At 41.3% G+C, this 24894-nt stretch overlaps 1 protein-coding gene across 3 annotated transcripts in view; it reads left to right on the top strand.

The window, feature by feature from the left end:
• The window catches only part of tws (protein phosphatase 2 regulatory subunit tws), a 241570-nt gene that overhangs the window by 155399 nt on the left and 61277 nt on the right, over positions 1–24894 (top strand). For 2 of the 3 annotated variants that reach the window (XM_083140836.1, XM_083140838.1), the window contains one exon: positions 14097–14401. In XM_083140836.1, coding sequence (XP_082996962.1) covers positions 14317–14401 — 85 coding nt within the window. In that variant the 5' untranslated portion in view covers positions 14097–14316. Of the gene's footprint in view, positions 1–14096; positions 14402–24894 lie in introns of those variants that run through there. The other variant, XM_083140840.1, reaches the window with a different exon arrangement.

Below are 24894 nucleotides of genomic sequence, written 5' to 3'. Positions count from 1 at the left end.
CGAAAAACTTGTTTTATTGACCCAAGTGATAACACGCGCCATAACGAAAGTACCGTTTCGTCGGTGTCGTCCTAATTGCGAACACTTCCTGCCTGAAGAGGAATATACTGGAACGGATGCGTCCTAATTGCGAACACATTTTTCTGCCTTGTGACTTACAACTTTCTCTCGCACTTCCTAAGACCTTTTAACTATTTTTGAAAGAGACTCGGTGACCTGTGGGTCCTATTGAAACAGTTCCACATATCGTTTGGCAGTAAGGGGTATTTGAGCCACCGGTCCACAAAATAGTCGAAGAACTTCACGAGGTTTTCATTAGTAGGAGCTTGATCGTAAATATGAAGCCATCATTCTTCAAGATCTTCTAAGCCCCGCGACAGGTCAAGTTTGCAGCACCTTTTCGCATGTATAGACACAAACGTGCGCGCAGATAATAGTTCCGCTGCAATACTGTCGATTTTCTCACTGTCTACGATATGAACATCTCTGCGGTTGAGGCAAGACTGGTACGGAAGATTCTTAGCACCGTTCTCGTGTGGTTTAATACATTAAACCTGCTGCAAACTTAACTTGTCGCGGGGCTTTGTTTTAGAAAAGCTAGAGACGCACACATACGGATGCTCCTCCTTATTTCTTCATCTTTTTTGTAAGATGCTGTCATGCCAATTTCTTGAACTTTCCTCCAAAGACTTTGTGTAAAATGGAAAAAAACAACCGTGAATGTTAATCGTGCTAATAACCTCCTTTAAAGCAGAAATAGCAGCATCCTCGAAGTCAATGTTCACCGTTTCAGGGTTCCACTCTGGTATTTCCCTCAAGATTAATCGAAACAATCGTAAATAAATGTCTTTCTTCTTGTCTGGTGGAAACTCAAAGACTAGAGGTACAACATTTGCTTCTAAATTCTTACATCCCAAGTCTGCATGTATGGTATTATATCTGAGAAAACTGGGTAGCACAGCTTTTGAACGTTCCATCCATAAAAGAAAGTGTGTTCGGGTCTTCAAAGTCTCTCTTCCTTTGGTGCTGGCAAAGAATGCTCGTGTCTTACCCTTACCTGTTTCTAAAAACAGGTTTTCAGTTCTTTGTGTTCGCAATTAGGACGTGCAAATATTTCTGTTTCATGTGTTCGCAATTAGGACACAACCTCATCCGTTCCTGTCTCGCCCATAGGGAATGTTTAAAAGATGGCTTGAATGTGATGTAAAAAAAGGTAAAAAGCCAAATAATCAGGTGTGGTTTCCAAAGGGGAGCCTTGTCGCATTGTTCAGTGCATTAGTAACAGAAATGCAGATACATATACATAATAATACACAGTACAAGCACAATATCAACCATAGTATTAGCCAGAGAGTTTAGGTTCGGTTATTGGTGGGGCGTAAAGAGAAAGGATGGTTGGTTTGGTGTTTCAAGTTCACTTTATGCACAGTAAGGCTAATTGTGACTGGAACTACAGTTTAAAGTGGAATCCGAACCACTATGTGCCTCCACCGGGTATCGAACTCGGGACCCCTTGATTACAAGGCAATGACGCTATCACTGCGCCGTCGGGGAGGCCCGTAAAGAGAAAGGACACGTGACTCTACACGATTGGGAATTTTTACTATCAAATTTCCCTCTGGGCGAAACGATAATTCCGTTCTGGCGCGTGTTATCACTTGGGCCAATAAAACAAAGTTCTTCGGTACTGGGCGAAACGGGCATGAATAATCCTTTGTTGGGTCGTTTTGTCCTTCTGTGTGCTGAGTGGACCTTTACAGCGTTAGTTTTTATCCCAGGTAGGGAGATATTAGTCCTCAGAGATAGTAGGGTAAAGGTTGGTATTACCGTGATACAAGGGTTGGATAAAAAGTAATGGCAACACTGCTGTCCCGTGAAAGGGGCGAGTCACAGCGCCACAACCGTTTCGTGGTTGATAAAGGAATGTCAGACGAGGAAGTATAGTGAGTGGGGTGCGGTTGTATGTTATGTTATTCAGTCAAAAACAGCAGTGCTCTGAAGCAGAGGACGAGAGTGCAAGCGCCCTAACAATATGTTTAGGCAAGAAGAACAACGTCTCTTAGGCACGGTGTCCCATCATCCTGCTTGACAATGCAAAGTGTCACACTGAGCACACTGTGACGGCGCTCCTGCATAACTGGTAGTGGGAGGTACTGGAACATCCGCCGTATTCCCCGGTATGTGACCGTGTGATTACGATCTTTTTGCCAAAATGAAGGAACCACTGGGCGGGAAGCACTACGACACGCGCGAAGCCATCATACGTGCTATAGGGCGGTCACTGCGGGACATCGACAGAGATGGACGCGCTGACGGTGTACGACGCCTTCCATACGTGTGACAGAAGGTCGTAGAGATGAGGGGCGATTACTTTGAAGGAATGTAACACGTGCTCCTCTGCCAAGACAGTCAAGTACCAATTATACCAGTGTTGCCATTACTTTTTATCCAACCCTTGTATTTTGAGAAAAAAATGATATAACTTTTGATGGATTTATTGTTTGATTGGACAGAAAGCAAAAGGCAGGCCATTATCTACGCTTTAGACCACAGGTAATATTATGTAATAGCATAATGTAAATTTAAAGTATTTAGGAAAGTGTGACTACACGGTAATATCGTGATAGGTTTGGTAATACCGTGACACATGTTTGGTAATATCGTGATAGTCACAATAACTCAAAGGTTGCAGTTGACATCTACATAATGAATGAGTAAATAAAAAAAACACATTTTGTGTAAATTAGCGATGACTACTAATGAACACAGGTAATTAAAGTTAACTAAAAGGAACTTCCTGTACTTGCTGTCTTGTGTACTACATTAAACAAACAACACTAATCATCGTCAATTTCCCCAGAACATTCGTCGCACACGAACACATAACCACAGTTATTTTCAATTGTGACGTGTCGTACTTCTTCCTCCGTCGCTTCTCAACATGTGTACATTTGATTTGACCAGCGCCGCCACTGTAAGAAAAAAAAATCGTAAGGTCCTGAGCCACAGTCCTTGGAAGCAAATGATGCAAACACACACACCATGTTTATACATGCTATTAACTATAAAATGGTGCTATAACATACACCCACCTGCTGTATCAATGTTCACACAAAAGTTTAATTACAACAACTGCCACTTACTTGTGTTTTTTACTGCCATTTTTATCTTTTTTCTTCTCCTGGCAAACACGTGTGTTTCTGCCTGGCGCCATTTTGCTCACATACTGGCAGGACCTTTATGAAACACGTACGAACGACAGGCAGTTTCTCGCACGCGAGGTTATTTCTTGATACGTCAATACAAATCTATCACGATATTACCTATATCACGATAATACCAACCTTTACCCTATATAGGTTTAGTTCTTGTTAGTTCATTAACGAATGAATTAGTTTTAAAAATTTAGTAAGGGAGTTATTAAAACATATATATATTTTCTTGTTTGGGGCCTGTCCCTTTTAGTTAAGTACTGCGTGACTGGCAAAAATAGCCTATGTGGTAATGTATCCGTACTTCAAAAATCGATCATTTGATAAGTATCGGGCCTCCCGATGGCGCAGTGGTAGCGTCGTCGTCTGTAATAAAGGGGTCCCCGGTTCGATACCCGAAGAAGGCACATAGTGGTTCGGATCCCACTTTAAAGTATCAGTCCAGTCCCGATTAGCCTCACTGTGCATAAAGTGGACTTAGAACACCAAATCAATACGTAAGTTCCAACTCATTTATTTAATTTTGGATTTGGTAAGTCTTTCGGGGAGGGATCCGGACCCACTGCTCCCTAAACTCCGTACCAGCTAACTGTAGACCAGGCGAACGAGAACAAGTCTGCGCAAGTAGTGACGCGAGACGGCTCCACCAATGAACAGTGAGAGAAACGGGATTGCGTAATGGGCGACTGGAGTTACCCGTTTTTCCTGCTTCCCTCTGTCAGTGTTGCAAACTTTTGAAAAGGATAATACCGAACGCACATGGCACACGGACCATATTTTTGTCTCCAGGTCTGTACGATTGGTTTAAGAATATCTTATGGAAATATTAGGGGTAAAACTGCAAGAGCAAATTTTGACAAGGCGTGCATTTAGCGTACGGACTAAGGTCTGGACCATACGGTTGGCAACACTGCGCTTTCACCACTCGATTTTCCTCCTCCTCCTCTGCCGATATACGCGGCCCTGCTCTAAAGTTAGCTGGAACAGGGTATAGTCTTCTAAGTGCGTCCTTGTCTCTCTGGGCCCGGTGATTTTGTTCAGAACCGCCCCTAGCGCGTGTGCGTTAGCCGGCCATCCCGGTGGATGCACCACGAAGCCGGAGGTCACAGGTTCGAAACCTGGTCCCGCTCTCCATCTAATATGTTCATTATATCGTTGCGATTTACCCAATAAGTAGAAAAGGGACGTAGAGTAACCAACATAGAAGTAGTGTGTTTGTACTTGTTGGTTTAAGAAATATTTAGCGCTGAAATTCCAGGAGTCCCGGGTTCGATTCCCGGCCTGGGTGCTTTTTTGATCAATTTCATCAGCCATCTTCATCGTCACGATAAGACAAAAGTGGCAGAAACGCGACGCTAAATAAGAAAAATCATGTCAAATTAAGAAATACTTATAACGTTTCGGTAAATATATGTATTTGATATATATATTCATGACCTCATTTGAAATTCAGGTGAGTTGACTAAAGTTCCGAGCGCCACCTGTATTCGGAGTTCGGAGCTATATAGTTCAGTGCCGCATGTCCGGAGGCACTAGCTATTTGATACATGGCTTGGGAGTGGTAAACGACCGGCTCTTGTATTGGCAGAATGTATGTAAATGCTTAGCACGTGGGCGAGTCTCCATGACATTCAACGTGTCTGACGTAATACTTAAGAAAAGAAAGTTCGCCACGTATCGATGCGTTTTCTGCCATTGGATTTTTACGCATGGGAGATATATATACAGGGTGATTGAACGAAAAGTCAGGCTACATTAGAAAACAAATACGGGCATATAAACATACATATGATCGATTTGTGATCGTTACAGTTGCGTAAGACGTGAGCCACCCTGCCCCGCGAATCTCTGAAGCAAGGGAACGAAAACAAGTCCTCTGTGCAAGTAGGACTCTTAACGCACGGCCATGAAAATAGGCGGCTGGGCAGAATTTCGCTGTGTGGCAACGTCAACCGGGCTGCGTTGTTGCCTAGTTCAAGCGTCAGACCGACCTCTTTCCGGGGCACTTTTGTGTCATCCCTGACCGTTGGAGCAAATACTGTCAGTTTGTGTCACGAGGATTACAATGACCAACTCTACAACGAGATCTTTCCTTCTCTTAAACCTCCGCACACGCGGGGTTGTGCTCCGACGTGGCAACAGTGTAAACTTCTGCCATCCGCCTAATTTCATGGCCATTCATTTAGAGGGCTCGACGAATGAGCGCAATTGAGGGGAAGTGAGTCCACGGAGGGAAAACGCGGATCCAGCTACAAACAGTTTGCAGTGCTACTTTGCTATGCCCACTCGCTTTCTCCCCTTCTCTACCGCTATCCGCGGGCTTGGTCCACAGATTCTCGAGACAGAGTGTAGTGTGGTGGGGATGATTTGGGAGATGGCACCTGTCATCCTTTCAGTGAGTTGCTGCAGGCTCTTACTTTCACGATGGTCTTTACATGTCCCCACAAGTAATACTCCAAGTGTGTTAGGTCCGGCGACTGTTGTGGCCATTCACCTATGTAACCTTAAGTTTGCCTATCTCCCCAACTCCATTAATGTAGTCGTTCATGTTTTCTGTTTCGCATATTTTACGTCGGTTTTCTATCTGTTGGGTTGATTGCGACGCCGATGGCACAAACAAAACGATACATCCAATCCTATTTCAAGGTTCTAACCTAGAACATGTAGTTTTGAAGCGTTACGGTAACCACTCCTATAGGTTTCATATCGTGCAGAGATGAAATGTTATGTCGGAATCAGCGAGCATCGTGGACCTTGCCGAGGTGTAGAGGTAACGCTTTGACTTGTAATCAAGGGGTTACGGATTTGATTCTCGGTGGAGGGACATTGTACGGAGTTCCAAATTCCACTTTATGCTGTGGGTGCAGTCCCGATCAACCTATCTGAGCACAAAGTGGTATGCGTTGTTTGTGTGTATAACCAATTGCCTAACGCGTTGAGTGGTCTTACCACCGAAAGTAATATAATCGAGTCCCATTTGTTTGTGTGCGACCCAAAGACAAATTTACGTAATCATTAAGCATCTTTATCGTCATGACGTAAAATAAGAACAACTGAATCACATCTGTGCAGGCAGGTGGCGCCTACTCGGTGGCCGAACTCCAAACTTCCGGGTTCAAGTCCCGGCCTAGGCATGAATGTTCATTTGCAAGTGTCCCCTTCATGAATTTCATCAAATCGTCACTAACACCAGGCCCATACCCAAGAGAGCCATGGTTCCCCTCGAACTATGAAATGTTTTAATGTGAATCTATAAAAAACATACGGTAATAATATTGACGATTTTTTTTCAGATTTTGCAACAAGTTTCGATTTTGTCCATGCATAAATGAATGGGTTTCGTGTGGAGAGAGGCAGGCTCCAGCAGTCTGCAGTATTTGTAATTTTAGTTTTATAACCGCTGATGCAAATCTACCAGACGTTCCGATTTAGTCCGTGCGCTCTAATCCCTGTCCAGACTTTTTCCGAACAGCAGCCGTGATGCGAAAATGTCCAGTTTTTAAGTTGGGAGGGGGAATTGTGGGAAAATAATTATTACTTTCTTTCACTTCAGATCCAAGAAATGTAATGTAAGCTTAGTTGAGCGCTCTCGTTTAAAATAAATACTTCTCCTATATGAAGAAATTAGAATGTAGAAATGCTCATTAATGTCGTCGCAGAGCAAACTGTCCTTTTTCCCACAATTGACGCATGCGCAGCATGCACCACATGCGTTCAGGAGACGCCTCTGTGGGATTAACTGGTCATATCCTTTTCTTGTAAGCAGGGCCTTGTAATCAAGGAGTCCCGGGTTCGATTCCCGGTGGAGGCACATAATGGTTCGGATCCCACTTTAAACTGTAGGTCCAGTCCCCCAATTATTCTATCTGTGCATAGAAGTGAACTCAAAACCAAACTCAAAAACTCCTGTCCTATAAGCGGGCTAGCTGCAATACCACCATCGTGATAGCGGTCACATCAAATACTCCAACAGCATTTCAGATCTTCTCTTCGTTCCACATTTTCTGATCTGCCTCCCCCCTCTAAAAAGATCCTGGTTTCCAGCCTGACATCCTCATCGTCACGATAAGCCAAATGTGGCAGAAATACAAATATGCACCTGGCTACATTGTTCTCTGAAAGTTAACCCCTCACCTGTGCTACCTGCAGAAAAAAGACGTTTGCATAGACACGCGCAGACAACGAGACACACAACAGAGTTGCAGATTGCAAGATTGGACCCTTGTTAACTTCAAGGCCGTTTCTTCGCAGCATTGCGTGAAGCAGTCGGTCTATTTCCAAGCATTGTCTCTCGGAAACCAGTTTCACTGGGCCGAGCGTTGAGTGAATGCTCTCAGCAAGCCAACATGTCTCTTTAAAAATGACGACCTCTGGTTGCTGCTGAATGCAGTGGAGAGTGACAAATCGGCTTACGAAACATCGCCCGGCCAACTGGTGCTCCTCTTTACGTTTAATTGGCATATTATATTAGCAAGTTACAAGCTCGACATGTCACTCTAAATCCCTTCATAGTACTGTTCTTTTATACCTCCAGGATTATGGAGTTCTGAGGAAAGTCCCTGAATATTCCTTCGGCAGTGACGTGAGTGTGTCCATGTTTTCAACAAACTACTGAGCTTTGGTTGAGACTTTCAAGTATATAGCGTGGATTCCTGGAATGAATGAGTCGTGTTTCTTTTTCACTCTACTGTTGAATTTCTCGAATTCTATTCTTCTCTCGTTTACACTTTTTCTGTGTTTTCTTTATTGTTCTGTTTTCCTCTTTTTCTCACCTTTTCTGTCTCTCTTTTCTCTTCTTTTCTGCCTCTCTCTTTCACGGGTTTCACCTATGCTCTATTCTGTTCTCCCTTTCTTTCTTTTTTCACGGTTATTTCAGAGGCGTATATTCGGGGCTATCTAGGCTATCTGCGAAGCCCAGACTCGGGGAATAAAATACAGAAAAAAAATATCTATCAAAAAATGTGCATAAAATTTTTCATTTCAATAAGAAGATGAACCTATTTCTTAGAAGTTGGAAACATTGCCCGCTTTCTTTGAATTCGCGAGACGGCTGGCCCAGCTGGCGGGCAACTCCACGGGGGTGACGGGTAAGCTTGACAGGGCTCCGATCAATGTTGCAAACCAATTTTTCCCACCATGTAATTTCCCCAGGATCGGGGAATTGTGGAGTCAAACTGTTACAGGAGAGAGAACAGGGTTGCATATGGCGGGGAAAAACCCCTCTGAACTTCCTCAACAGTCTGGGTCCATGTTGCAAACCAATTTTTCCCAGCATGTAATCTTCCCAGGAATGGGGATATTTTGAAGCCAAATTATCGCGGGCAAGGGAAAAGTGTCATGTGGCAGGGACATGAACATAATTCTACGCTTGCAGAGGAGTTGAAAAAGGGGTCGTTGACCTTCAAACAACTAGAGATACAGTGGGGAGTAGAAAATTGTTGTCTGAGCGGGAATGGTTTACCGAAATGACAAGGACCAGTTCTAGTCTAGATCGCGATTAGTGGTCTTGGTGCGTGGAATTTATTTAGAGGCAGCGTGTGAATACAGTAGTGAGTGGATTGTATTTTTGTGAATGATACGTGCTGTGTGTTGTGTAGTGAACTGAAATGAGGGACATAATTAACAAGCTGTCTTTTCGGCTTACGAATTACGATAAGCTCCAAATCGTTGTGGATTTTTCTTGTATGTCCACTTTATGAACAGATAAGCTAATGGGGATCGGACCTACAGTTAAAGTGGTATCTAAACCACCATGCATCGAACCCGGGACCCCTTAGTTTCAAGGCAACGACGTTATTACTGCGCCAACAAGGAGTACCCGAACTTAAAATCGTGAAAATAGGTAGGTTGAAATTTTATTTTTATTCTCGTATATAGGCCTACATAATATTTCACAATATGGGCCTCTAATTTATGCAAATAAGAATGAAATTCTTGGAATCCTTTCCTTACCGACAGTGTATATTTACATGTTTTATTTATGGGGTATATATTTTTAATCACAGAGTCATCTCACTTCAACCCGCCACCCCAAATGAGTTTAAAAAAACAAAAACACCCCCACCAGCAAATTTTTGTCCATTCGAACACTATGATATGGTGCGATAGCCCAGGTTCTTATCCCAGTATACGCCACTGGTAATTTTGTTTGTTTTTCCGTTCCCTCTCTCACGGTTTCTTTCTTTGTATTGTTAGTTCTCTCTTCCTCATTCTTAGTTACGTAGTTTCTTCACCTTTTTAATTTTATTTTTCCTATTTGTCTCATTCTCTCTTTTTAGTGGTTGGCCAAATCCGGATAATTTTCTATCCGGTTGTCGGATATTCAATATCCGAATGGATTATCCGGATTATGGCGACATCCATAATTATCCAGATTTTCGGGATTATCCTAATATCCGAATGTGTGCATTATGCTGATAGTTTTATCGTTATTCGTAATTTTCGTATTTCACTGTACAAATTTTCTACAAATCATTGATCATATCTGTTCTATCCTGATATTCAGATTATCCGGGTATCCGTACTATTGGGATATTCAAATTATTCACATATTTGGATTATCTATTGCATCCGAAGCAGACATGGGATAATTTGAAATCCTATTTTCCGTTATCCGGATATTGTGACCATCTCTATTTCTTTCTGCTTTATTTCTTTCCTCTTGTCTTTCTCTTTCTGTGATCTGTTTCCTTTACACACACACTCTCTATCTATGTACTGCGTTCATCGTCTCCTCTCTTTCTGCTGCCGATTTCCGTGCCAGAGTGATTAGCATAGCATGCTACGACGCCAGGAGTCGCGGGTTCGGATCCCAGCCTGAACATGGGTGTTCTTTGTTAGTATCCCTTTATATCATCTTCATCGTCGCGATTAGCAAAAAGTGCCAGAAAAGCGACGCCAAATAACATAAATAAAAACCTGTTTGTCTCGTTTTGCGTTTTTCGTCCTCTTTCTTGCTGCTTTTTTCCCCTCTTCTTGCAACTTTTTAAATTTCCTCTTTTGTTTTCACTGTCTTCCTCCTTCTCTATTCTGTTTCATTCGTACTCTCCCTCTATCTTCGTTCATTGTCTGCCTCTTTTTGTTCTTTCTTCTCAATTCTCTCTTCGTACCTTATTCTGTTTCTCTTGAGTCTTGAATCTGTATGTTTTTTCTGTCTCCGTACTGCCTCTCCTAAATTATTCCGTTATAGTTACTTGTTGAGGGCAAAAGAACAGATTGGACTCTCACAATATTGAAGCAAGGGGTGTAGTATATCAACCTCATTTAGAATGCAATGGTCTTTGCGTATGGCTAGTGCTTTTACTCTTCTAAAACCTCTTCCTTCAGTCGAGTGCATTTCTTTCTGCCAATGTCCAACCTACAAACAGAAAACTAAATGCATCAATTCTATTTGATGCACCAGGAACTCATCGATTATGCACTAAGGTTAAGGCCTTTTTACCTTTGCCAAGAATCAGGTTTACACTTTGCAACAAGCAGACACAGGCGAGACGTGAGAGGATTAACTGTTTTCTAAACTATGCATATTGAAGATAGTGGCGTGCCCAAGGTGGCTTGGTGGGGATCATAACCTACTTTTGGCCCAGTATTCCCCCCCCCCCCCACAAAAGAAAAAAAACGTCAAAGGCATAAAATCCTGGTCGCACCGCTGATTGAAGATCACTCTTTATTCTAATTTTATCGACTATTTATTGTTGTAGTTGTCGAAAGGAGGGGAAGGACCTTCCTGTGCTCCCTGAATCCGACTGTAGGGAAACATACAAGAAAGTCACAATAGCACTATTTTCGCAGTTGAAACATTTTAGACACTATAGGAACAAATAACCGAAATTAACAATTATAGGCACTGTATAATTTACGTACAGGGTGGCTCAATAAGTCACTTAACACCCCTAGTACAAGGCCACTGCAGCGCGCAACATGGAAATGGTGATGACCAATCGTTATCAGGCCAAGGGGGAACCACATTGACGCCACCCACACGGTCGGCGGCCATCTTGATGTCCGCCATCTTGAATTCAACTTCAGAATTTTAAATGGGAAGGGGGTCGTGCGACATATCAAAATGGGCTAGAATGTCACGAGAAATGCAATGGTGAAGGTTTTTCCGACGGATCTTTAACCAGTAAAAAGTTATGACTGAATTCTTGTACCAATTTGCTCCTTTTCGAGGTGTTAGAAAAACGCCTTAAAATTTGTCTAGCGCTTCGGTAATGCATCGAGATCAAAGTGACGTCTATGGAGAGACGTTCGCATGCCATTGCACATTATTTTAATCGGATACATCCATGAAGAGCTGTGCATTATGAATGGTTGTCGCGAACAATTTACAGTGTGAAGCTTCCATTGAATTAAAAGTCCTTCACAGTGACAAGGCTAATGTTTATGTTCATAAGGAAGTTCATAAACAGAATATTCGGTGATTTTTATCTGATAACCCATTTTTGACAGATCAAAGCTGAATGGTTAGTGTTGGTAAGTTAATGGTGTGGCGTGCTGTGTGGAACACGATTGGTTAGTCAATTTTCCATCAACGGAACCTTAAATGCTTAGGGCTACTTGGATTTGTTAAATAAACACTTTTTTTCATCCTTGCTTATGGAAGAAGGTAATTTTTACAGAGTTTTTTCAATAGGGAAGACCACCAGAACACTTATGGGAACGTTATGAACCAGTTTTTGTCCAAAGTTAGTTATCAGATGACAAGGGTCACATATTCTGTTTATAAACTTCCTTATGAACATAAACATTAGCCTTGTCACTGTGAAGGACTTTTAATTCAATGGAAGCTTCACACTGTAAATTGTTCGCGACAACCATTCATAATGCGCAGCTCTTCATGGATGTATCCGATTAAAATAATGTGCAATGGCATGCGAACGTCTCTCCATAAACGTCACTTTGATCTCGATGCATTACCGAAGCGCTAAACAAATTTTAAGGCATTTTTCTAACACCTCGAAAAGGAGCAAATTGGTACAAGAATTCAGTCATATCTTTTTACTGGTTAAAGATACGTCGAAAAAACTTTCACCATTGCATTTCTCGTGACATTCTAGCCCATTTTGATATGTCGCACGACCCCCTTCCTATTTAAAATTCTGAAGTTGAATTCAAGATGGCGGACATCAAGATGGCCGCCGACCGTGTGGGTGGCGTCAATGTGGTTCCCCCTTGGCCTGATAACGATTGGTCATCGCCAATTTCAAATTCCATGCCGCAGTGGCCTTGTACTGAGGGTGTTAAGTGACTTATTGAGCCACCCTGTATAATGATTGTATTACCCTGAAACTTACTTCTGTACTGCAAGCGCATGAATCAGATTACGAAACTAAGTAGGCATTTAGATCAATATCCAGTCCTTACTTGTATTTATTTTAGCCTATTATTTAACGTAAGTTTCAAAAGCAGTACTTTTGAGTTTGAGATAGTGTTTTAAGTCCACTTTATGCACAGTAAGGCTAATCGGGACTGGACCTACAGTTTAAAGTGGGATCCGAACCACTATGTGCCTCCACCGGGTATCGAACCCGGGACCGGTTGATTACAAGGCACGCTACCGCGGCGCCATCGGGGAACCCCTCAAAAGCAGTACTGAATTGCCATTTTATTGAAACAGTAACAACAAAAAAACAACAACAAGACAATACAAGATGCACATAAGAAATTTAAAAGATTCTTAACAATTGTCGGAAACTGTTTTCTGGCAAGAAAATATCAAGATGTTGGAGGCAGGTTATTGTATGAGGCGAGGAAGCCCGTAGAAGGGAGAGCCTTGTAATGAAGACATGAAAGATCTTTACGTTGCGGGTTGACCATGTAGGTATTCGTAGATGAAATTGATTAGAAATTCAGTTTTAATTTTACCGTTGATTATTTTATGCAAGAATGTCATGTCTGCTAGTACGCGGCCAGGGTGTGGTGGTTAGATATTCAAAACAGACGTAACATATTTTATGCCATGGTCAGGAGCAGTATTCAAGGATAGGGTAGATAAGGAATTTGAAAAATATGCTAGTAGATGATTGGTTTTCTATTTCGGTGAACATGTACAGAATAGCAAGGATGCCTGCTCATTAAAGTTTAATTTTTCCTATTTAATTTTAGTTTAGTTTTATTTTCATCACGAAATTTGAACCAGCATATCGAGCCACCTGATTTTGTATGGTTCATGACACACCCTTGCTGTAGCGGGACGACAAGCAAAAGGATCTGCGCAGAACCGCGTGCCCTGTGCATCGTATTCGCGCATGGAGGGGAGGGGTAGAGTGGAAGGGGAAGATTCCTTCTATAGAGCGACCACAAGCAAAAGAACCTTCGGCTAAAATCGTTCGCGCACCTTCCCCTCGATCCCTTCAGCTCGGGCCTTAAAGAAGCATGGTTCATCCTGCCCCTCCCCGCCTCGCGAGAGTACGGTGCACAGGAGTCGCGGGTCTGCGCAGGTCTTTTTGCCTGTGGTTCCACTATAGCCCGAGTTTAACAGATGGGTGGGAAGATGCGCGAAGGCTTCTGGCCGAAAGTTCATTTGCTTGCGGTCGCTCTATGCCACTCCTGCCAGTGGCGTGCCCAAGGAGGCGTTTGTGAGGATTACCTCCCCCCTTGAGCCCATTTTTATGTAAAAGAAAAGAACATTGAAGGCAAACATGGGATCGACGACTAAAAAAAACTTTCACAGTCAACCCATGCGTGAAAAAATAGCCCCTTCAGTAAGCATGCCAGTCCACAAGCGTAGGAATGCTGGGAAAATCACCAAACTGCTCAGCACGGAATCCTCGTGCAAAAATAAACCTCCGATTTGTTCCGCATGCAAGCACTCTCCGAAAATAGAACACCGTTTGGATCACAGTTGCCTTATTGTGTATTTTTCTTCTCTTCTTTTCCCAGATAATCAAACTCGCAAGAGCAGCATGGACTTTCCTGTTCCTTGACGCCATTTTGTTAGTTCCGAAGCCACGATCGACAGACTGCTGGTGCCATCTATCGAGCTTCAGCAAAGCTGACAACGGATTGGTTGGGGATAGTTCCCGCGACGATCAACAGCCGGGGACTCCCCAAGTGGAAAGAGATTTCGCAAGTAAAAACACTATTTCGCCCAGCCCGTCCCATGGTGAAGCCAGCTATGATTAGGCAGTCCAGCCTAACCAAGTTAGGCGTTATGATAAACACTGCTGTCAGTAGCAAGCGGAATAGTAAGTATTGTTTGAAATTATCCTTGTAAACTGCTAGTAAGATTATTATTATTACTGTCAGACTGAGTAAGAAAATACTACGGAGTAGATGTGTTGCACGTGGCAACACCGCACGTGCTGTCGCTACAGCAATGAGCGTGGAAACTGCTGGCTGTCACTGCGAGCGGTGTTGCCACCTTCAGCACGCATCTTTACTGCGTTGAATAAAAATCTGTATAAAATCGGTTTCGTAATGCGAATTGACAATGATAATGGGTTTTAAGAACAGCTGCAAAGAGCCTCAAAACAAAGCCAAGATTGTATTTATAGAACTAACCAGGGTACTATTATCGTATGAGGGAAACACCTCCGAATCATATATTTCGGACTTCTTTACATTGCTAACGTGTTATTTTCGAATGCGGAACATTTCTTAAGGTGAAATAATGCATTTCTAACTAAGATAATGTCTATTTCTTCTATTGACGAGTACTTACTGTTACTTGTTTTATGCAGTGTTGCAACCTCGTTCACCGGAAAATATCTACTTTCGTGCCCGGATTTGAAATTATGCTAATACGTCGCAAACCATTGACGTTAGCCCCACAAACCATTCACGTTAGCCCCACAAACCATTCACGTTAGCCCCAAAAACCATTCACGTTAGCCCCAAAAACCATTTTCCGTAAGGTTAGGTTAAGTTAGGTTAGGCAAGCATAGTTAAAGAAAAAATACTCGACACGTCATGTTCTAGTGAAAACACGGCGAGGCTGAAACACTGGCTACGGGGTTGCATCATCTTAACACACGGAACGTTGCACTCTCGTGCAGAAAGCAAATGGCGGGAGCAGAAACAGCGTGTCGGACAGGATTTTCGCAGAAAACAACACGCATTCACATTAAAATGGATCAAATCTATATTCAGGAACTTCCACAACGCTAAAGAAAATGATTTCCGTAAGTGCTTTCTCCTGTAAATTTGAAGGAATCCGTTTCCCTCATACGATAATGTTACCCTATCCAGTACTAAGAAAAGGTAGGTTCACAAAATTGATAGCAACATTGTTTTGGCCGATTTAAGAAATCTGAAAATTTGGAATTGTATTTCAAACCTTTCTTCCTGCCCTCTATTTAAATTTCATTACGATCGGACCACATTTGTTAAAAAAAAAAAAAATCTACCAAAGCGCGATACCTTGGAGACGAGGATAGGGGCTATCGTCCCCCCAACCGCCAGGTTTTTTCTATATAGTATTATACCCACAATTGTGGGCCTCCCCGATGGCGTAGTGGTAACGTCGTCGCCCTGTCATCAATGAGAGCCGGGTTACACATGAAGGCACATGGCACAGTGGTTCGGATCCCGCTTTAAACTGTAGGTCCAGTCCGTATTAGCCTTTCTGTGCATGAAGTGGACTTAACAACAACAATTCAAGTCCAAATGATTTGACTATGTGGAGATTCACACTCAACGCGCTCGACTGTCACGTGACATAAATTCTTCGTGCAGTTGGAGAAGAAACGTCACACTGCGATTAAAAATCTACAATAAAGAAATTGATTCGTTCTTCTGTTACGGAGTTTGTCAGCAGAACGAAATTGAGAATAGGTTTCCCGCCAACAGTTCCCAAGTCCAGTGGCGCCCCAAGATAAAATTTCACCCGGGTGGGTTTTTGGCGCCCCTCCCCAGGGGTGCCCACAGGGGGGGATTCATGACGCGCCTGCGTCATGAGAATTTTTTTGGGGGGACAAAATTTTATAGTTTAGATACCAATTCTATACAGGGTGATTCTTTATGTAGTTTATAACTTCAATAATTTATAATTATTTATTGGAACCACATACAGACTTGGTATATATGTCATTATGCAGCAAAACACTTCAAGTTTTTATTAAAATCTGTTATGGTTCAATGTGTGCACCGTTGGTCATCCTGGACACATCCCAACGAAAGTCAATTTCCTGCCAAACATTAACCAGCATTTGAGGGGTAACATTAGCTATGGCTGTTGTGATGCGATCTTGAAGGTCATGAACATTATGAGGTAGGGGAGGGGTGTACACCCTATCTTTCACCCACCCCCACAAAAAAAGTCGAGTGGAGTGTAATATGGAGACCGTGGCGGCCAGACAATTGGTCCACCACGACCTATCCACTTGTCTGGGAAACGATGATCAAGGAATTCCTTTACCTCTGTCAGGTAGTGCGGCGGGGCGCCATCTTGTTGCCACCATATGCGCCCATCATGGTCATCTCATCCAACTGTGGAAGAAGGAAGTTCTGGAACATATCCAGATAGACTTTGCCGGAGATGGTGCTCTCAGCAAAGCCGCCATTTTCAGCGATAGACCGGTGGCGCCGCATGTGATCAACTCCGAAATTACACACTACGTGTGTCAAAACTTGAAGTGTTTTGCTGCATAATGACATATAAACCAAGTCTGTATGTGGTTCCAATAAATAATTATAATTTATTGAAGTTGTAAACTACATAAAGAATCACCCTGTATATCTGGATGCAAGAAAGGGGGGATAGTTTCGTGTGATTGACTTGTTAATGATTTTTAGTTATAGTTATTGTGCAGTTGTTCTACCTGCCTGTGGGTGATCGCAGCGATCGAGTTGAAATTAAACACCACCTCTTATGCCTTTAGAATCTGTTTCAAAGGGGGGACGTGCTGTTCGCATTAATACAAGGTTATTCAAGCAGATAAAGTGTTAGGAATAAGGTTCAGTACAATAACAATGGCAGTGAGCCTGCACAATGAGTGTCATAAGAATCATTAAAAATAGACTATCTTCGTGTAGGCTGATGAGTGGTTAATGTCTTACCTTTATTCAACATTGTGAGTGATTCCGATATTTTAAAAGTTGTGCAAGATGAGGAAATTATCCATAAGTTTGTTGCAACAACTTTGCAACGTCAGAAGTTATTAGCATTCATGTAAAATGTTATTTCAATCAATATCAAAGTAATATGCAATACACATGTAAATGTCTATATTGTAAACAATACCTAAAGTAACACATATTTCTTTAATATGTCTGTATTATACAGCGTGTCCCCAAAAACATTCCGTGATTATAAAGGACTACAGAATTTTAATTATGTATATTACGAAATGTATACGGATACCATTCGAAAGAACAGCTCAAAGAATTTTAGCGGATGTGCAATTGTTGGCGTTAACTACAACAATAGATGGCATAACAATAAAGGAATGAAAAAAAAAGGGGGAAATGCCAAAAGTATCAGAAAAACACATTTTAGGATGTAAGAGAAAAGTAATGAAGTGGACAATTTGCACGGTAATACTCATGGATCTCACTGTACAAACCTATATATCCACTAAACATCAACAGTAACATAATTTCCTTCTAACAACAATGCCATTTACAATAACACATTAACAATCAAAAGATCTTTTGGTGTGTTCTCTCATGTCCACAATTACGTTTCATATTATTATTATTTCAAGTTTCTTTGCAAGACTCATTCATACAGCATTGTATAGTGATATCCATGAGTACTACCGTGCAAATTGTCCATGACTATTTTCATTAATTTTTCTCTTACATCCTAAAATGTGTTTTTCTGCTACTTTTAGCTAATTTTTTCATTTTTAAAATTATTTTATTGTTATGCCATCTATCGTTGTAGTTAACGCCAACAATTACACATCCGCTAAAATTATTTGAGCTGTTCTGTTTTGGTATCGGTATAAATTTCGTAATATACATAATTGAAATTTTGTGGTCGTTTATAATCACGGAATGTTTTTGCGGACACGCTGTACTGTTCCGCAAATTTTGTCTGACCATAATAATTTGAGTAAATAATTGGGGATAAAGGGGGGATGTTCTACCTTTTTGAGGGACTGCGTCATAGACCTTGGGGGAGATTGGCACCCCTGCCCTTCCCTATACTTTCCATCCTGATCCCCACCTTTTTACACACGTCGCACTTTCGCTCAGTGTCTGCCGTGCAAGATCAGTGTTCGGTTGTTCCTCCCGATGAAGTTGAGTTACTACATATAATATAGTCCTAGATGCCAACCTTCGTGGCGAAGTGGTTAACACAGCGCGCTACAACGCCGGGGTCCTGCGTTCGAATTCAGATCTGGGGATGGGTGTTACTTGTGAGTGTCCCAACATCAATTTCATCATATCACCACTTACCTTCATCGTTCCTATTATTCAAAAGTGACATAAAAGCGACGCTAAATTACAACAATCAACCAACCAAACCGATACCGATCCTCACCGATAACGATACCAATGCTCGAAAATAGTAACAATTAAAAGTTGTTCAAAATATTGATCAATATTAGTGGGTGAACATGCCACTCCAATCATAAGCATCAACTTACCAGAGTTTTATCACAGATTAGGGTATATAAGCAGATCTTCAACTAAGGCAGGAAAACCGGTGCACGGACCTCTCACTGGGAATCGCCATTCGCAAGAAGTTTTGTAATAATCCGCTAAGAGGCGCTGAGAGCACCACCCGCACATTTGCTTCCACTTCTTCTACCAAACAGACTAAGAGATGGCGCTGATGAATTTCACCGCTGTCTAGGGCAAGAACTGACGTCACCAAACTCCACCCTAATCTGTAGTTTTATTTTAAACTGTTAAAAAATTACATCAGAATATAAAAATACAGTTTTTCGCTTTGTATTGGTACAACAATGGAAGCTTCGAATTTAAACTTCCTGGACAATTAGACTTCTTGAAAGTGTCAGGCGACATTTTTGCGGACCCCGCAAACAATCAAGACGCTGAAAACCCAAACCGATAATTTTCCAATACCGATAGATTGACACCGGCATCGGTTCAGGTGTAATATATTGTAGATTAACTACGCATTGAGCAGGGAAGGAAGAGAGGTAAACGTTTTCAGTGCGAGACTTTTCAAAAACATAATTTCGAGAATTTTATAACGTGATGACAGGGTGTCTATCAGTCTAGAATGTCAAGAAAGTCAAGAAATTTTGCTTGTGGTCAAGATTTTTTGCTATTTGTTTTATAGTATAGTGAATTTATATTGTTACATACCTGTACTGGGATTTGATAAATTTGAATATTTGGGAATCTAAAACTGTATTGAGTTGTGGTTATGATTTTTCACTTTGATTCTTAAGAATTATATTCTTGTATGCGTAAAGTTTTGTTAAAATATTAACTAAAGTGGCCATTCCACATGCAGGATGTAGTCTGAAGCATTAATTTTTACATGCATTAATAATGAAAGCAATTCTAAACCTCTGGTTAAAGTTCAGCTTCTGTGTTAATGTTAACCGGCCTTGTAGGTTTTTTTATTAAATAAATAAATAAATTATATATATATATATATATAATCTTACTTTCCAACTATACCTAAGTAGGGAGCGATTAAATAAATGTTAAGAAAAGGGAAATAAACGTCAAGAATTTTGGATTTGTTATTTTGGTAGACACCCTGAATGATAGACTTATTAAGGTAAAAATTGTTATCTTCAACAATTTATGTACGTCACCCGCCCCTTAGTGCTCATAGGATATGATTGTGGAATATTCCGAGATGTACCGCTTCCCCTCTGTTCCATCCGTGTTCGAGCCTGCCAAAATTAAGTGTTTACACTCCACGCTATTTTCAACCAAGAACGCAGCCTTTTCCGCAAAGCACAGAAAACAAACTCCACCAATTAATAAGAATTTTATTCGCAAATTGAAGTTCTCTGTTGTTATTCGTTAACTTCAAAGATATCAATCGTTCTTGAAGACGGCAAAGAACGTTTTCAGTTGCAAGACGAATCTTGAAAATATTTGGCCTTTCCTTGTTAATAGACCGGGAAGAAGCAACAGCTTATGCTTGATTTAGACCTGGTTTACGAGGCGTCGATGTTACGTCATAGCTCCACGCAGATGCATTCTGGTTTCAATCACTGGCATCAGAGACGCCCTTTTGTTTCCAACCTGCAGACTGGTTCGTACAGAATCGAAGGATAGCTATTGAATAAGGCCCGGGTTTGCATATAGGCAAAACATAGGCAAAATATATTCATATATATGAACAAAAATAGCTGAAATATGAAAAAATATGTAAATATACTGAAATATGTAAAAATATGTAAGTTTTGAAATAAGTAATATGAGTATTATTTCTCACTTCAGTGCTGTTTTTAGGTTCGTGACAGTAAAAAATGTAATTATGTACAAAATTAATTTCTCAAGTGTTTTTAAAAATTATCTTGAAATATTGAAATTGTAATATGATAAATTAAATTAGAAATTCATATACATAAACCGTGACTGATGCAGTTTTGAGTACACAAAATGTTCCAAAGTAGATGTAAGTTTAAGTTAGAATATAAACATATTACGATTATTATAATTTATCGGCTTTCTGACCAGAGACTAGAAATGTCTAATAGAAATTTGGTTTCTGACATTGTATTTTGGAACTGATGTACTATGTAAGATAAAATGCTTTTATCACATGAAAGTATTTTCCATGAAACTAGAACATACGCGCATTTCTATTATTTGTTTCTCTAGTTTCCTTTTTTAATTTTAAAGTTTTGCACAGGTTGTCATGATCATAAAAAGACTTGAAACATTTTCAAACGGTGTTATAAAAAATATTTTAAGTTTTCTTGCACAATTTCTATTGGGTAGGAATTTCGGTTTATGGAGAGTGGGAACGAAACGTGGCAAGCATATTGTGGAGATGGACGAAAAGAAAGACAAACATGTTCAAGGTACCTATATCCATTTTCTGATCAAGTTTCATAAAATTAATCGAGATTATCTGGTGATTTCGTTTACACGTTCGTTAAAATTCCGTTACAATTCAGCTCATATGCAAATGTAACTCCAAGGTCCTTAATGGCATCTATTTTACTAACAGGTACTCCCTTGAGTTTACAACTATAAACTATGTATTTTGCATATCTAGTGGATCTCACCTATGTGCATATGTGGTTGGTTCGTTGTTTATGCACGACCCACAGTTTAAAGTGGGATCCGAACCACTACGTGCCTCCACCGGGTATCGAACCCGGGAACCCTTGATTTCAATGCGACGACGCCACTACCACTACCCTTTCGGGGAGGCTTATGTGCGTGCGTGCGTGCACACACACACACACAAGAGTGTAGATAGCCATCACTACCAAGGTGAGGTCTAACAAGAGATGGCTAACATTGAACCAGATGGGCGACAACTAAGAAAACAGATCATCCACCTCCACGAGAGAAACATCCGCCACTGTTAGCAGACATAGTTTCCCCGTGAGTCGAAAACATATTAACTTCTTGTACAAGACTCTTAAACTTCCATTCACTTCGTATAATTCTTTTACTGTGTAATGTAGAGGCAGTTTTTATCACCAGAATCGCGTGGCTTCAAATAATCCCAGAGTGACTGCTGGAATCTTTTACCATCTTTCATCCCAGCGAGACTCCTTCACACTTTATTGCCCTTGCACAATCGTTGTTGACTTTAAAAGCCTTTTCAGAGAGATCGTACTGGCCTAAGTGCATATACAGCTCTTCCACGCTCGTAACCGCGTAATTGCTCATTAAGTATGCCCTTGGACAACACTTTATGAGCTTGTATTAATTGTTCTCAAGATAGTGTATTATAGGTGAATTTTCTTTGCTCGGAACTGCTGTCACTTTCGATACAAGATTAGTTTCTCTTGTTACCTGTTCACCAAGAAGTTTTCCTCCAATTGGCGCGCACAGAAATCAGGATCAGAATCGAACATTTGTGGCCGTATATTGACGTCTTGTTTACGTATGTTCAGAAGGAACAAATGTTTGGAAGGAAAGAGAGACGAGAAAGGACAATGACGTGAGAGACAGTGCGTTCGCTTTTCCGTCTAGATTTAACAGAGGTCTGTCTCATCTTTCGTCTAGTCTTGGATGATCTAGTCTCGTCTTATCGCTATTGTTAAAAGGTCGTCTCGCATTCGTCTCGAATTTCTTCCACCTTGAATTTTTAACTGAAAGGTTCAAGCTCCATCTGCCCCCCTTGTTCGCAGCCTTGTAGTTGTAGATGGAAAAGAAGAGATTAAAATTAAGCTTCCTGTGCCCCCCTCCCCCACTCCTTTCCCACCGGGGTACACTGGGTTTATTGTTTCACACCGACCTCGCCTGTACGTACAAAACCTGGTAGATTCAATGGAAACTTGGAAACGGAAGCAGCGAATTTGTAAGGGGATAATTTCAAGTTACACTTGATTTGTGGAGACGTGGCTGCAATTCTGATCTGCACGTCAATCTTTGTGTCACGTACTTCTTGCTGGTAGCGAAAACGTGAGGCTACGTTCATCCAACTAGCGCAAAGAAAAAATTCAATTTTTTTCTAACCAGAGATAATTTTGGGGAAAAAATATACTCACATTTTTAGCATGCGAATAGAAGAACTATATTGCCCCTCCTCGATGATTGGGGGGGCAAGCTGCCCCCCGCCCCCCCCCCGGTTCCGATGTCCCTGACAGTGCGTGTGTAAGAGAGAGAAAGATAAGAGAATGAGACAGAGTTGAAGGTAGAGAAGTAAAGGGATAAAAGAGAGAGAAAGAGAATAGGAGATACAAGAGGGAGGATGAGATAAGGGAAACAGACATAAAGGATCCAGATAAAGGGAAAGAAAAAGAGAAAAATGGAAGAGAGAGAGATAAGGAAGTGAGACAATGAGAAAGAAAGGGGAAAGGCAAGGGGGAGACAAACATAAAGGCGAAACAGAATAAAAGAGTGAAAGAAGAGAGGAAAGCAGATATGAAGAATATAGAGAAAGGGAAAAGAAGGAAATAGCAAGATATTGAAAGAGACACAAAGACTAGGCAGATTGGAAGTTAAAAAGGAAGAGAGAGAGATTGGGAAAGGCAAGAGAGGGAAAGAGACAGGTGCATTGGAGTGAAAGAGAGGGAAGGAAATGCGGAAAAGGAGAAGAGGAAAAAAACTGCCAAAAGTAGTAGTGTATGTAGTGCAAGAATGAAATGAGTTCTGTGTATATGGTAGGTGTTGACATTTAGATTAGTTTATTTTGTATTTTTATTATTATTATTTTTAAAATACTGGGGTAGCTTCAGTACTAGGCCGGAAAGGGATACAAGGGTTTCCTGGGAGAGAAATTGTCTGCCGGATGCATCAGGATTGGAGTAGGATGAAGTTTGGGGGCGCGATTGATTTTTCTAATTCGGACTTCATCTAATCATATTCCCATGTGATTCGTGTCCAAGTAATCCTGTGTTTTTCAGAACAGTTGAATAGTTTCTGTATCGTGGTGGTTGTTTGTAGTGGAAAATAGAAAACAAAAAGAATACTGAGAAAGGCTTCAGGTTTCAGAATGAATGAGGATAAGGGGACGCCTGCGATGGGCGCAGCGAGGGGGGGGGGGAGGGTGATTGGTCTGCAGGATACATAAAGAAATGTAAAGTGGTTTGCTAAGGGTATGAGTGTTTTTGTGAGTGTCCTTTCATCAATTTCATCATATCAACAATTCAACAGTCATCCTCATCTTCGCGATTAGCCAAAAGTGTCCGATAAGCAGAGGCGTCTCGTGAACGCATGCGGTGCGTGCTGCGCATGCGTCAATTGTGGGAAAAAGGACAGCTTGCTCTGCGACGACATTCATGAGCATTTCTACATTCTACGGTAGTTTCTTCATATAGGAGAAGTATTTATTTTACACGAGAGCTCTGAACTAAGCTTATATTACATTTCTTGGATCTGAAGTGACTCATGCGTCAATTGTGGGAAAATAATTATTACTTTCTTTCACTTCAGAGCCAAGAAATGTAATATAAGCTTAGTTGAGCGCTCTCGTGTAAAATAAATACTTCTATATGAAGAAATTAGAATGTAGAAATGCTCATGAATGTCGTCGCAGAGCAAGCTGTCCTTTTCCCCACAATTGACACATGCGCAGCATGCACCGCATGCGTTCACGAGACGCCTCTGCCGATAAGCGAAGTAAAATCAGCTAAATCAATCAATCTATCAATGTCCATGTAAACAGCCACTCCCTAGTTCTTAATGCACTTACAGTAAGTGTGTCTTCGAAAGTCAGATTAAGAACCATTTCACTTCCAAGGACACGCCACACGTGTCTCCAAAGAGGATTAAGGTCGATAAAAGAGTGACAATGATGGCATCCAACGAGTAAACATCAAGGGTCAGTGTTTCTTTCCGAGTGACGTCTCGTCCGCTGTGACAACCGACTGATAAAAAAAAAACAGTCCCTTTAAAAAGCGCCGATTCCTGTTTATTACACCGTGCGTAGCGAGGCAAAAAAACATTGTTTGCTTTCGAAATTATCTCCTCGATTTTCACCTGCTCTCAAGGTTACATAGCGCCTTGCTTATACGGAAGACAGAGCGTCGGTGTTGACGTAATGCCCAATTTGCATGGCCATCATAACAGAGTCCTGTAGAGCACAATTAATTCATGTTTTCACTTTCCGAGAATGTGAGTCATCAGAGGAAGAAAACTTTTTTGCACAAGCTTGCACTTGCCCCCGAGA

The sequence above is a fragment of the Lepisma saccharinum genome, chromosome 19 (assembly GCF_977018435.1).
Source record: "Lepisma saccharinum chromosome 19, izLepSacc3.1, whole genome shotgun sequence".
NCBI classification, from domain to species: domain Eukaryota; kingdom Metazoa; phylum Arthropoda; class Insecta; order Zygentoma; family Lepismatidae; genus Lepisma; species Lepisma saccharinum.
Note: the sequence above shows the minus strand (reverse complement) of the source record. Positions and strands in the feature narration are given on the sequence as shown.